The following is a 13,620-nucleotide window of genomic DNA, read 5'->3' as shown; positions in this document are numbered from 1 at the left end:
GTCTTGGTTCTGCTCCTTAATAGCCTTGAGTAACTGCTCCTCCCCTGTCTCAGTTTCATCAGCAATAAGTGGGTCTAACAGTGATTCCCCCTCGTTAATGCTGCCTGGTGAGCAGTGGGGTGGGCAATCCTCCTCCCCTGGAGAAGTTTGGTTATCTTCTTCTTTAGAAGTCATACAGACTCACAGAAAAAAATGGCAGAGCCATGAAAGTACAAAGCAGAGGAGGGGAAAAAGTGCCTCAAATCCTAGCATCCAATGCTAATCTCACTAATGTTTTGTATATATTTCATTTTCCTATGTATGTTTTATGACCTATTTTTAAAATATTTACCAAATATAAAACAAGTGTGAAAAAGAAAAATAAATATCATTAACTCTACCACCCAGAGCCAGTCAATTCTATTATTTTGGCATGCTTCCTTCTAATATTTAGGCTAGGGATCTTAAAAAATGTAATTGAGCATGGCCAGGCTGACTTCTTTTTTTTCCAGTATTTCTATGAAGCACATTTCTTTTTTAATAAAACATTACTTACTGTTTTTACCATCCCTAAGAGTCATGTTTCTAGAGTAACAAATATTCAGTCTTCTTCCACTGCTGGATGCAAAAGGAGAGTATTGATCTAGAAAAAATTTAAAATTCAACAACAAATTTATGAACATCAAGCCTACTAACAAAAGAAAACATAAAACAGAGGTCCTATACTGACAGCTCAAATATGTTTTCTTTATTCTATGCAATGCTTTAAATTTAGACACTTTTATTCACATCTCAGGAAATCTTATGTGAAAAAAATTCCAGTTTTTCTTGAAAAATCAGAATATTTACAACCTCAACTTTCTACCTCTGGCAGCATAAACTGCACAGTGGTCACAATTCTGACAGGGCAAATGCATTCCAGGTTGCCCGAATCCTCACTACTCACTAGTTTTCTCTCACCCGGCCTCTTCCGCTCTTCTCTGTTACTGGTCTTCCCCTAGAGACTTGTGTGTTCACCCTCTGTTAGACAATTTCCAGGAGCTACGGAGTAGCTAAATTGAAGCAATTTATTCTGAAACTCCTCTCTGGGCTGCTTATAAATTTTAATTTAAAAAGGAAAGTGAGAGTAAGAGGACACTCCATTCCAAAAAAGCTAAGTCCAGGCTGAGGAATACCAGACGGGGTACAGGTAGATGCATTTATTTAATGTAAAAGGACAAAATGAGGACAGAGCACAAATCTCCAAATGTAGCTATATATTTTAAGCTTTCAAAATAACTTAAAATGTTACTTATTAATTCATGTATGGCTGCGCTGGTCTTTATTGCTGTGTGGGCTGTTCTCGTCTAGTTGCGGTGGGCGGGCTTCTCACCGCAGTGGCTTCTCTTGTTGTGGGGCACAGGGCTCTAGGCTGCAGGGGCTTCAGTAGTGGCAACACATGGGCTCAGTAGCTGCTGCTCCCAGACTCCAGAGCACAGGCTTAATAGCTGTGGTGCACAGGCTTAGCTGTTTCACAGCATGTGGGATCTTCTTGGACCAAGGATTGAACCTGCGTCTCCTGAATTGGCAGGCAGGTTCTTTACCGCTCAACCACCAAAATGAAAGTGAAGTTGCTCAGTCGTGTCCGACTCTTTGCAACCCCATGGACTGTAGCCTACCAGGCTCCTCTGTCCATGGGATTTTCCAGGCAATAGTACTGGAGTGGATTGCCATTTCCTTCTCCAGGGGATCTTCCCGACCCAGGGTACGAACCCAGGTCTCCCACATTGTAGACAGATGCTTTACTGCCTGAGCCACCAGGGAAGCGCCTGGGGGGAGCCCTTAATATCACTTTCTTGAATGAATCTAGAAATTAAAGATCCCAATAATAGGATCCTATAATAATATAATAATCCTAATCATAATGAAGGGATAAATGGATTCAGGGGTTTTTTTCCTGTTTGCTTCAAAGATCAGAGGTAGCCTGAGGAAATATTATGGAGCAAATGTGGGAGAGCTCAGATTTTGTTCAACCAAGTGGGAAGAACTTCTTAATGGAGAATTGACTGAAACTGTAATTGACTAATGAATTTTCATCATGAATTTCCAGCTTCCTGAGGTGTTAGGAAGATGCTGGGCAACAACTCAGTGGGAATGCTGAGGCAGGGATGCATACATATGGCAGCCAGGATGCATCTCTGTCATAATCCCAGATTCTATGATATACTCAGATTCTATGATATGATGAAATAGGTATCTAGCTAGTCAGAAATTTGATCTCAGAATAGAAAAAGTGAGGAAGGGGACTTCCCTGGTGGTCTAGTGGTTCAGAATCTGCCTTGCAACGCAAGATACTCAAGTTTGACCCCTAGTCAGGGAACAAAGATCCCACACGTCGCAGAGCAACTAGGCCCAGCTGCAGCAACCGCTGAGCCCACACACTCTGGAGCCTGTGTGCCGCAACTAGAGAGTCCGTGCACAACAAAAGAGACCATGTGCCACAACTAAAACCTGACTCAGCCAAATAAATAAATGTTTTAAAAAGAGAGAGCAGAAGAATAACTCAACAATAAATTATGGGTAATTTAAGGGAATCTGAGCATCTCCAGCACTGTCTTGTCTCTAGGACCAAGAAAGCTGCTGCCGGTATGCAGGATACAACAAAGCAGGGAGTGGTGAATAAAAGAAGTTGGAAGGAAATAAAAAGTGAATTAGAAAAAACAAAACAAAAAGAAGTTGTAAGGCATATCAGCATGAGATGTGGGGAGAATTGGTGTTTTCTTGAAAATAAGTCCATCTCTATGTTGTTTAGGTGATGGGTTAAGTTACACTGAATGGGTTAAAGCATGCTGTTGGGTGCATGCATATTATGTAAAGCTCTTGACTTGATACTAAGAAACACTTTAGCAGAGGATGGTGTCAGTCACTGAAGGAAGAAAAGGGAGGCAGGAGTGGCAATAAAAGAAAGAAAACTGGGAGTTTCTGGTTGCCTAGTGATTAGGGTTCTGGACCTTCACTGCTGTGGCCTGGGTTCAATCCCTGGCTGGAGAATTGCGATCCCATTAGCCATGCAGCATGGCCAAAAAAAAAAAAAAAAAAAAGCATGTTCAATGATATTCATAAAATTTTGCAAAGCAGAAGAAATAGAAAAATATTCCATACCTTGTGTCTGAATTTTGAAGACATCAGACACAGCTTTCTCCTTGAGGATGAGGGCCAGAGCTGCCTGACATAAAAACTCCTTGGCTGTGGTCTTCCGGTCGGGCAACAGTTCTTTGCGGTGTTGAGGGATGAAATTAGTGTGCACGTTCCCAGCTTCAAATTCCGGGTGGCCAGACAGGCTAAGGAGGAAGTCAATGTTGGTGTGCAGTCCAACAATCTAGGGAGGAAAAAATGTCCATGTCCCCAGTGAGTGGGGAAAACAACATACTCAGGAAAACATTTCTATGGCATCAGCTCTTTCTTTCTACTAAGTATTTTCGACCATGACTAACTCTCAGGAAAAACAAAACAAATTCATTTCACCATTACTATGCATTTGCACTTCACATTATAATTTACTATGATAAACAGGATGTAGGAAATGGTGTTGGGAAGGTGGTGTGGAGATGTTTAATTGACTCAGGTTAGGAAAGCAAGTAAACATTAAGAAACTGAAATGCGATTTATGTGCAAGATACTGAAGACTTGCTTATCAGAACACTCCCATGAACGAGGAAAACTGCAGACAGAATAGGATTGCTACACAGCGGAGGGGTAGGATTATACAGCCTGAAAAGAGCTTCCTCTGAACATTAAAATTCAACTTGTACACACTGATATAAAAATAAGAAAAGGTATAGAATTAACCCAAATCCACCCAATAAATGGGATTAGGACAAAACCAGCTGTCTGAGCTCTCAGGTTCATTCATTCATTTTCTCATTCATCCATTTATTTAATAGCCATTTACTGAGAGCCTTTTAGGTGCCAGGCTCTGACCCCAGTACTGGGGACACAGTGAGGAACAAAACAAAGTCCTTGCCATCACAAAGCTTACATCAAGGGACAAATAACAATGTCTATAAATATCTACTATAATGTCAGATGATATAAAAAAAAATAAGGCTGGCTAAAGGAACAGACAGCAGCAAAGGGTCCTGTGGGGAGGCCTGGGAAGGACTCTAAGGATCATGGTGAGCCGGGCAGAGGGCAGTGAGGAGGGAATCACATGGGGCAAGAAAATTCTGAAGGGAGAAAGGGAACATGTGGCTCCATGCTGGTTGTGTCAAAGGAGTCACAAGGAGGCTGGTATGGGTGGAGCCACAGAAATTGGAGGTTTGATCAAATTCACAAAATAAAGTAACTTGAATATCATGGGTTAATAAGAAATCCTTCTATGATACTAAATCAGCATGGTATGGGGCTTACTGCACCAAGGAAATGTATAGCTACAGAAAAGCAACGAACTCTTTCAAATGGATAAAACTGAACATAATTATTTTCCTTGGCAGAAAATAACATCAGAGGATTGGCCACACTTGCGTTGCTGGCCTCATCTACAGGTTGAATAGAAATTTCACATTGGATCCCACTGAGGTTAACACTGATGCTAATAGTTTTAGTCCTGCAATCTTTCCTTTCTAGCTGAAATGAGGAAGTCTTCAAACTCTATTCTGACCCATGGGAAATACTCCCATGTGAAATAATTTTGTTGTGACATATGGGAAATTGGTAGAAATAAGTTGACAAGGACAAAGGTCGACCAGTCGTAATGGACACGCTTGGCTGTAGAGATCCAGAGATCACCACGGTCACTAACACGGCTCCAGCTCACTCACATTGTACTGTCGAAGGTTGTACTTAAGTTTCGTCAAGGCTGCCTGGCGATCAGCAGCCCACACAACCAGCTTTGCAATCATGGGGTCATAATACATTGAAACTTCATCTCCTGAAGTTGAAAAACCACAGAAACCAAAGTTATAACTTAAAAGAGAGAAAATATGACAAGCAAGACATTTTCCTGGGGCTTTCTGTACATTTCACACTTTATTCTCACGACGGATATCAGTACCATCACTTTATTCACGAGGAACTGAGGCTCAAAGGGATTTAAAAACAGAAGTTGAAGGAGGGTATGGCTAATCAAGAGCACCATGCCCCAAAAGAGTCATCCAATGACACACAGGCTGGCTTGCCCCATCCTAACTTCTTCTGAATCTTCTTTTCCCTTCTTGTTTTGGAAGTCAGTGAAAACCCTCATATCACAATCACTTCTGTCCTTGTTTCCTTGCCTCCACCCCCTCAGTTTCCTCATCAGAAAAATAAAGAAAATAATTCCTCTATTCTATATGGTTGCTGGGAGGAATGACAATCAAGTGCCAAATTGCCATACCTGGCAGAGCTAATAAACAGCAGCTGTGTCAGAGTCTCAGAGACCAAGAAACTGAACTATGCACATCTCACTGGTTAGAAATCAAGTCAAAAACCAAATCACTTGGTTAGAAATCAAGTCAAAAAGATGAGGTATATTACAAAGAATATTGTTCAAAGATGTTTTTGTGACTTTGGCAGATCACTTGACCCCTCTGAACCCCATAGTCTTCATCTATACAATCAAGAGGTTAGATTACACTCCCTTATCCACCCATCCATCCATCCACCAACACATACCGAACACCTTCTAGGCCTCAGCTTGAACAAAGTCCTGCAAATATAACGTAGAAGACCTAGTCCCTCTTGTACGACTCCTAGTCTAATGGAGAAATTAGACAAGGAGCAAAAGATCATCATGAGATGATATAAAGGGGGAATCCCAAGGAATACACAAGGGGACACAAAAGAGGGTTGGGGAAAGCTTCCTGTACTAATTATCCTTCCCAGGGCCAGGATAAATCGGGGAGTCTGTCTGAGAATTATATCTGTTATCCTTTGAGCACTTTTATTAAACTATACTGCAAGTTTTGCTTGCCTTAAATTCCTTTTCTTTCCTATTGCAAATCCCCTCTTCTCTCTATGAAGTTTCACTGATATGCTAAAAAATTTACTGACTACCAAACTTGCTGTAGGTTATCCAGAGCTCTCAAAATGCTGCCAGTTTATTGTTGTAGTTATTGTTCAGTCACTAAGTCATATCTGACTCTGCAACCCCATGGACTGCAGCATTCCAGGCTTCCCTGTCCTTCACTATCTCCTGGAGTTTGCTCACACTCATGTCCATTGAGTTGGTGATGCCATCCAACAATCTCATCCTCTGACACCCTTTTCTCCTCCTGCCCTCAATCTTTCCCAGTATCACGGTCTTTTCCAATGAGTCAGCTCCTCACATTAGGTACCCAAAGTATTGCAGCTTCAGCATCAGTCCTTCCAATGAATATTAAGGGTTGATTTCCTTTAGGATTGATTGGTTTGATCTTCTCGCTGTCCAAAGGACTCTCAAGGGTCTTCTCCACCACAATTTGAAAGCATCAATTCTTCGGTACTCAGCCTTCTTTACGGTCCAAATCTGACATCCATACATGAGTACTGGAAAAACCACAGCTTTGACTAATATGGACTTTTGTCAGAAAAGTGATCTCTGCTTTTTAATATGCTGTCTAGATTTATCATAGCTTTTCTTCCAAAGAGCAAGCATCTTTAAATTTCATGGCTACAGTCACCATCTACAGTGATTTTGGAGCCCCCCCAAAACAAACTCTGCCACTGTTTCCATTTTTTCCCCCATCTATTTGCCATAAAGTGATGGGACCAGATGACATGATCTTTGTTTTTTGAATGTTTAAATGTTTTTTGACTGTTTTTTGAATGTTGAGTTTTAAGCCATTTTTTTTCATTCTCTGTTTTCACCCTCATCAAGAGGCTCTTTAGTTTCCTATCCACTTTCTGCCATTAGAGTGGTATCACCTGCAATTTATTGTTTAGAAGTCCGAATTCCTCGTTTTGGCTTTCTAGACCCTATACAATTTGCTCTTATTTCATATCTCCAGCCACAACTCTAATTACTCACCACCCTAAATCCTTTTCTCCAGCCACATATTCTCTCAGTTCTTCAAACATACCTTTTGTTAAATCCTCTTTTCTTCACTTTTCTGTGTGCTTTTAAATCTGCCTATTCAAATTCACTCCCGACTTCCTCTTAAAAACATGTCCCGATTACACCAGCCTAACATAACCTGCTATTCCTGAGAATTTCTATATTTTATCACTCACCATCTGTATAACTTCTCTGGCAACTAAAGTTAAGGTGGCAATAGATGGTGGTGGCTCAGATCATAGACCTGGAGCCAGAATGCCCGCCAGAATGCCTACATCTTGGCTCCAATGGTGACCTTGGAGAAGTCACTTCTCTGCGCCCTTGTTTCCCCATCTGGAAGATGGAGGTGATCATAGGGTAGTAAAGGAGCCCCTGGAGGAAAAACCCCTAGAACAGTACCTGTACATAGTAAGTCCTAAATAACTGTTATGACCGTGGTTATTAATCATATGTGAACTGTACTAGCTCTTCCATTGTTATTTTTTAACTTTTTAAAATTACTGCTTAGCTTGCACTAAGTTTATTAATTTTTCAGTTTGACTTTTAGTACCTTGAAGGTAGAGTGCCTTGGGCTGGGCAGATATCAGTCCCCTTAAATTGTATTTGGAACTAGGCAAAATAAAAATATAAACAATACCAGAAAATATTTGTTGCTGAGGTTTGACTAAGTGCTGCTGCATTTCAAAAAAGACTGCAGTACTGCTTAAAAATACTAGTTCTTCTTTTTTTTAAAAAATAAATGTTTAGCCATCTGTTTTATTTTTATTTTTTATTTTATTCTTCATAATTGGCTGCAAGGGGTCTTAGTTGCAGTATGCAGGATCTAGTTCCCCAACCAGGGATTGAACCCCAGCCCCCTGCACTGGGAGCTTAAAGTCTTAGCCACTGGACCACCAGGGAAGCCCCAATACTAGTTATTCTTTAAAAGTGACTATTCCAAAAGGAAAAGATTACTGAGAAATCAAAGAAATCCTTTATTTTGAAAACCTAGATACATCCACAAGACACAGGAAAAGACCCTATCCAAAACCAACAATGTACCAAAAATCTTTAACCACCGAGACTTTGTCCTTTAATCTCACTTTACCTTGCCGTACTCCAGTCTCAATCCTAGTGGTAAGGTCTGCTCGAGGGGTGGAGAGATGCACTAGTGATCCGGCCCCCGGCATGAAGTTATTGTTAGGATCTTCTGCATATATTCTAGCTTCAAAGGCATGACCCCGCAGAGTTATTTCTTCCTGGCTCAAAGGAATCTTCTCTCCTGCTGCAATCTGGTAAAAGAAGAGTATGTGCTTATTATGAAAATCCACCTGATAGCAGCTATGAGACTGTATAAATGGTCTTGCCTTTTTCTACGTAAAATGTACATTTGGACTTTATAATGAAGCCAATTAAAAACTCTCATTTTGTCCACCCACTTGGGTATTAGGCAAAAGCAAAAATAGATTAAAAAACAGATGCAGCCTGGAAATATTGCATTAATTACAAGAAGTCTCTACAATTTTAAAATAGAGAAAACAGGCAAACTGATGACTAAGTTATAAATATCAGTATCAGTGCTTTAACAATATAATGGAAACTAAAATTTCTTACTGGCAAGATAGTCTCAGTTTTCACTTAAAATATTAGCACTCAGTTACCATGTCAATCTTTTCTTATAGTAAATTGTTAGCTGGTGTTCAGGACTATATTCACAGCTATGGCTAAAGTATGGCATTTGTCATCTTTGTTGTCTTCACCACCAAGTGATCAAGCAAAACAGGCAGGGGAACACGATGTTTTTAAATTTTGTTATTTATGTATGTTGCAGGACACCAGATTATAAACAGGATAATCAGCATTGTTAATCATTACTCTAATTATTATTATTTTGGCTCTTATATACCGATACAACAAATCTCTCTCTTCAACTAGAATAATTTGGAAAAGGCTATTGGAGGGCACACTGTCACTCTTCACTCTACCCTTGAATTCTCCTCCAAGATGAGAAAATGACAAACTGAAATGGCAAAAGATATTGGGAAAAACTCTAGTAACTCAGCTGCACACTGTATTAGATAGGTATAAAACAAGCAAAGGTTTCATCTCTCAAAATTTGTAAATAAGAAAAATCAGGAACTACAACAGTGAAAATGAAAGGAAAGCGGACTAAACTGCATGCCTTTAAGGCACAGTGTTTGGAATCAGAGACTTTGCAGCCCTACTGCCTGGGTTCAAATTCTGTCTCTATACTTTTTCTGTTTCGGGCATACTCAATTCTGGGTAAGTTTCTGTAACCTCTTAATGCATCAGAGAAAAAAGCCTGGCATACAGTAAATACTCGGTAAGTGTTAGCTTTTATTTTTTCATTCCTATCCTTTATAATAAAATTCTCTGTAATATTTTGGTAAGGATTCTATTTGTTTTAGCATAAAAAGGAAAAGAACGACTATATGTTCATATTCTAAGATGTGATTTTATTTCTGACTATATAGTTCAATTTCAACCTGACTTATCTTTATCTGTTTCCCTCTGAAGTTGGCTTCTATCTGGACCCAGAAGAGACTGGCCCAACCATGTTTCTGAATACTTGGAAATCTATACCATCTGAGTTCACTCAGGCTTAGACATTGACTCTTTGAAATCCCTTGGACAGTTGGACCTTGAACCCCTTGGACCTTGGACATTTCACCAGCCTCTCCTAACACTGCTAACCATCTGAGCCTGCAGCCAGGGTGCTCACATCACTGCACACTCACTCCAGGAAGCTAGTGACTTGAGAGAGAGGTCCTGGAGCTTGAACTCTTGATTCACCACATGGTGAGACCCATTGTTTTACCTCTGCTTGGAAGCCAGATTCCCGTGTCTTGAACAGCATAAGTAAGGTCCAGTGGCATCCCTAAGCTCTAGAAACCTTCCCCAGATAATAAAAGCCTATTTCTCTTTCTAGAGCTCTTACAGTTTCTCGACTTGGAGAAATAAATGCCTGCTGGTTCCCCCTCATATCCAAAAGCTTTCTTTTCCTTCATTCTTAGAAACACTTACTCCTTCATGATTTAAAAATCCTGAACTCTCCTGGTTACTACTCAAGAAAAATTATTTTCCTTGAATTCTGGAAACATAAGCACTCTTTCCAAAAGTTTCTAAACCCAACACAGTTTTCCTGGCACTTACTAACACTTACTAGCCTGATGTGTAGCTCCTAAGGCTATAGAGCCCAGAAGAATCTTATGGCTCAATTAAAACCACCAATCATCCCCAAAGAACCAGCAAAAGGAATGTTATATTATTGTCCACAGAAATTTTGCAAAGATAAAATTATCAAAATAATCAAAACTTTAGCATCACAACACTGAAAAAATATTCTAGATTCAGGATATACAGAGAACAAATAATTCTACAGAGATTAAGAACATTCATACTACTTAAAAACATTATTATATTAAAAAATAGACTGTAAAAATCTACTGTTTTTAATAAAGAGAACAAAACAGTGTAAGTTATTATCATTAATATTTGAAGCAATAAGCTTTGTAAAACTCTGATTTAGGCCTGTGAGTAGAAGCCGTAGATGCAATAGTTGAGCAGAATACAGTAGATGTGTCATAGCAATGTCAAAGTGCTTTGACATTTTTTAGACATTTATTCTAAATGGCCACACTCATCCCTTTATGGCCCATCAATAGAGTGTCAGAACTTGCAGAGACCACTCTGTAAATCTGAACTGTTCCTTTAGCTCTTCATTCTCAATTCTTCCTTAGCTTAGTTCACCTTGGCAAGCATCTATCCTGCCTCTAAACTCTAATGACAGCCTGGTCCTGAATAATGTGGCCTCGGGTAGAAGACAAGGCTTTGCGTTGAGACAATGTGGTCACAAGCAAGCCTCAGTGACAGCAGCTTACCTGTTGGCTGCCCCAGGTCTAAGGGGGAAAGATGGTAAGTGACAGATTAGAAATATGAGTCCATAAAGTGCATCAAATGTAACGTCACCATTAACTTCCCATTTTCCTTTACTCATGACAACCACAAAGAATTGAACCCTTATCCAAAGTGACACCTTCTTTTAAGAGTCCAGAAGGGAACATATTCTCAACACTGATCTTTAACAGAAAAAATACTCCCACCCTAAGTTGCCATTCCACCAAGTCAGTTCCTGTGATCATCTCGGTGACAGGATGTTCCACTTGCAGCCTTGTATTCATCTCCATAAAGTAGAAATTGTGTTTTGAGTCCATGATAAACTCCACGGTTCCTAAAATATAAAATACAGTGGTCACATTTCAACAGCATTTAGTCAATAGGAATCAAAATCTTTCACAAAAGATCATATCAAGTTTTATGCCTACCTTCACTGAATGGTAAACAGTTTGCTTTTCATGAAGAAAACATCTCACATTTTCCAGCAGCAAATGATTCTCAAAACTAGGGAGCCACATGAAATTTAACAATAGAAAAGTATATTTGGGGTTTGAGCAAATGGCAAGCCCAAGTTATGAATCAGTCTCAGCTGTCATAGCAGTGAGAACATGACCGGACCATTACTGCTTCTGTGCACCAAGTCCCTAGAAACCTCACACTCTGACATCCCATCTCACTCTAACTTCGTGGAGAAAAACACAACATTTTTTTTTTTCTTGACTGTGGGCTTTGGAAGTGTCTTTAAAAAAGTCCTCCTTCTAGTGACCCACCAGGAGATTACTCAGTAACTAAACATTATGTTAATGTCTTCTTTTTTTTTTAATAGAAATTTTCCTTTGTTTTATTATTTTAAACATTTAAAACATTTATTGAGAAGAACTAAATAAATGGAGAAATGTTCATGGGTAGGAAGACTCAACATTATCAAAATGTCAGTTCTTCCCAACTTGTCACATACGTTATCAGGGAAATGCAAATTAAAACACTGAGATACACACCTATCAGAATGGCCATAACCTGGAACACTGACACCACCAAATGCTGGTAAGGATGCAGGACAAGACACTCTCACACAAGCTGGTATAAATGCAACATGGCACAGCCACTTTTGAACAGTTTGGTAGTTTCTTACAAAATCAAACATACTCTTACCCTGTGATCTAGCAATCATACTTCTTAGTATTTGCCCAGATGAACTGAAACTATGTCCACACAAAACCCTGTACATAGCTGTTTATAGTAGCTTTATTTATAATTCAGAAATGAGCTATCAAGCCATGAAAACATATGGAGGAAACTTAAATATATATTACTAAGTGAAAGAAGCCAATCTGAACAATGTGGAAAGGCTATGTACTATATGATTCATTCTGGAAAAGACAAAACTATGGAGGCAATAAAACAATCAGTGATTGTCAGGGACTGGAGACAGGGAAGACTGAAGAGTCTATTTAGGGCACTGAAACTATTCTGTAAGATGCTACAGTGGTGGATAAATGTGGTATGCAAGTCATTATCTATTTCTCCAAAGTCACAGAATGTACATCAAGAGTGAACCCAAACTGTAAACTATGGGCCCTGGGTGATAAAGATGTGTATACGCAGGATCATCAGTTGTAACAAAAGCACTGTTCTGGTACAGGATATTGCTAGAGGAGGAAGCTGTGTGTGTAGGGGGACAGGGGGATGGGAACTCTGAACAGGCTGCTCAATTTTTCTCTGAACCTAAAACTGCTCTAAAAAAAAACTAAAGTTTACTAATTTTAAAAAATGCAAAAATTTCATTTTAATGATTTTATTTTAAAATAGGGTAGAAAATATCAGATAGCATTACATATAATTAGGCTAAGTACTGTTTAAATGATTTTTCCCCCAAATATACATGTATATAAACCAACATTTACGTTCACATACTGGATCCAAATGTAAAATGTATTTCTTAATGTGGATATAGTCAAAAGTTTGAAAGTCAGTGATTTAAAAACTATATATTTCATTTGCCTTTCAAAACACAAATAATTTTTCCTCCCCCTCTATTAGAAGCAAATCTTAACATACCTGCACCAACATAATTTACAGCTTTAGCAGCTCTGACTGCAGCTTCTCCGAGCTTTTTTCTTACTTCAGGTTTAATACCAGGCTATGAAAAAATATTTGAAATAAATTTCCATTAGTGCTTTGTTCTACTAGAGGTTTCCATTAAGATTCAATGTTACATTTTTATGTTTCAAATACTACATTAAAGAGAAAATAAGGATAAATATCTATTTCATCATGAAATACTGTCTTATACCACAGTTCAACTGTCTGTATACCAAAGTATTCTATTAGTAATTTCTATGAATTGCAGATACTACTTAGTACCTACAAAATAACCATCTTTTCTTTTTGGCTGCACTTTTTGGCTTGTGCGATCTTAGCTCTCTGACCAGAGATAGAACCTGGGCCCATGGAAGTGAAAGTACAAAGTCCTAACTACTAGACCACCAGGGAATTCACCAAAACAACCTTCATGACCATGTGTTCACTTAAAATTACTTGTATCAATACTAAAACTTTGAACAATCTCTTTTTGTTTCAAGATAAATAAAACAATATGGGTCATATGCCCCCAAATTACTTTGGAATACAGGTAAACCTTGAGATTGCAAGTTAATAAGAAATGTTCAAGGACTTCCCTGGTAGTCAGTGGTTAAGACTCTGCACTTCCACTTCAGGAGGTATGGGTTCAATCCCTGGTTGGGGAACTGAGA

The 13,620-nt window shown here is 39.1% G+C and overlaps 1 protein-coding gene across 3 annotated transcripts in view; it reads right to left on the bottom strand.

Moving 5' to 3' along the window:
• The window catches only part of MCCC1 (methylcrotonyl-CoA carboxylase subunit 1), a 60,239-nt gene that overhangs the window by 16,050 nt on the left and 30,569 nt on the right, over window positions 1-13,620 (bottom strand). For all 3 annotated transcript variants that reach the window (XM_055568946.1, XM_055568945.1, XM_055568947.1), the window contains 6 exons: window positions 12,926-13,007; window positions 11,074-11,201; window positions 8,058-8,241; window positions 4,779-4,888; window positions 3,121-3,337; window positions 536-622 (listed from right to left, as the gene is read on the bottom strand). In XM_055568946.1, coding sequence (XP_055424921.1) covers window positions 536-622; window positions 3,121-3,337; window positions 4,779-4,888; window positions 8,058-8,241; window positions 11,074-11,201; window positions 12,926-13,007 — 808 coding nt within the window. The remainder of the gene's footprint in view (window positions 1-535; window positions 623-3,120; window positions 3,338-4,778; window positions 4,889-8,057; window positions 8,242-11,073; window positions 11,202-12,925; window positions 13,008-13,620) is intronic.

Source organism: Bubalus kerabau, chromosome 2, assembly GCF_029407905.1.
Source record: "Bubalus kerabau isolate K-KA32 ecotype Philippines breed swamp buffalo chromosome 2, PCC_UOA_SB_1v2, whole genome shotgun sequence".
NCBI classification, from domain to species: domain Eukaryota; kingdom Metazoa; phylum Chordata; class Mammalia; order Artiodactyla; family Bovidae; genus Bubalus; species Bubalus kerabau.
This window is presented reverse-complemented; position numbering and strand designations above follow the sequence as displayed.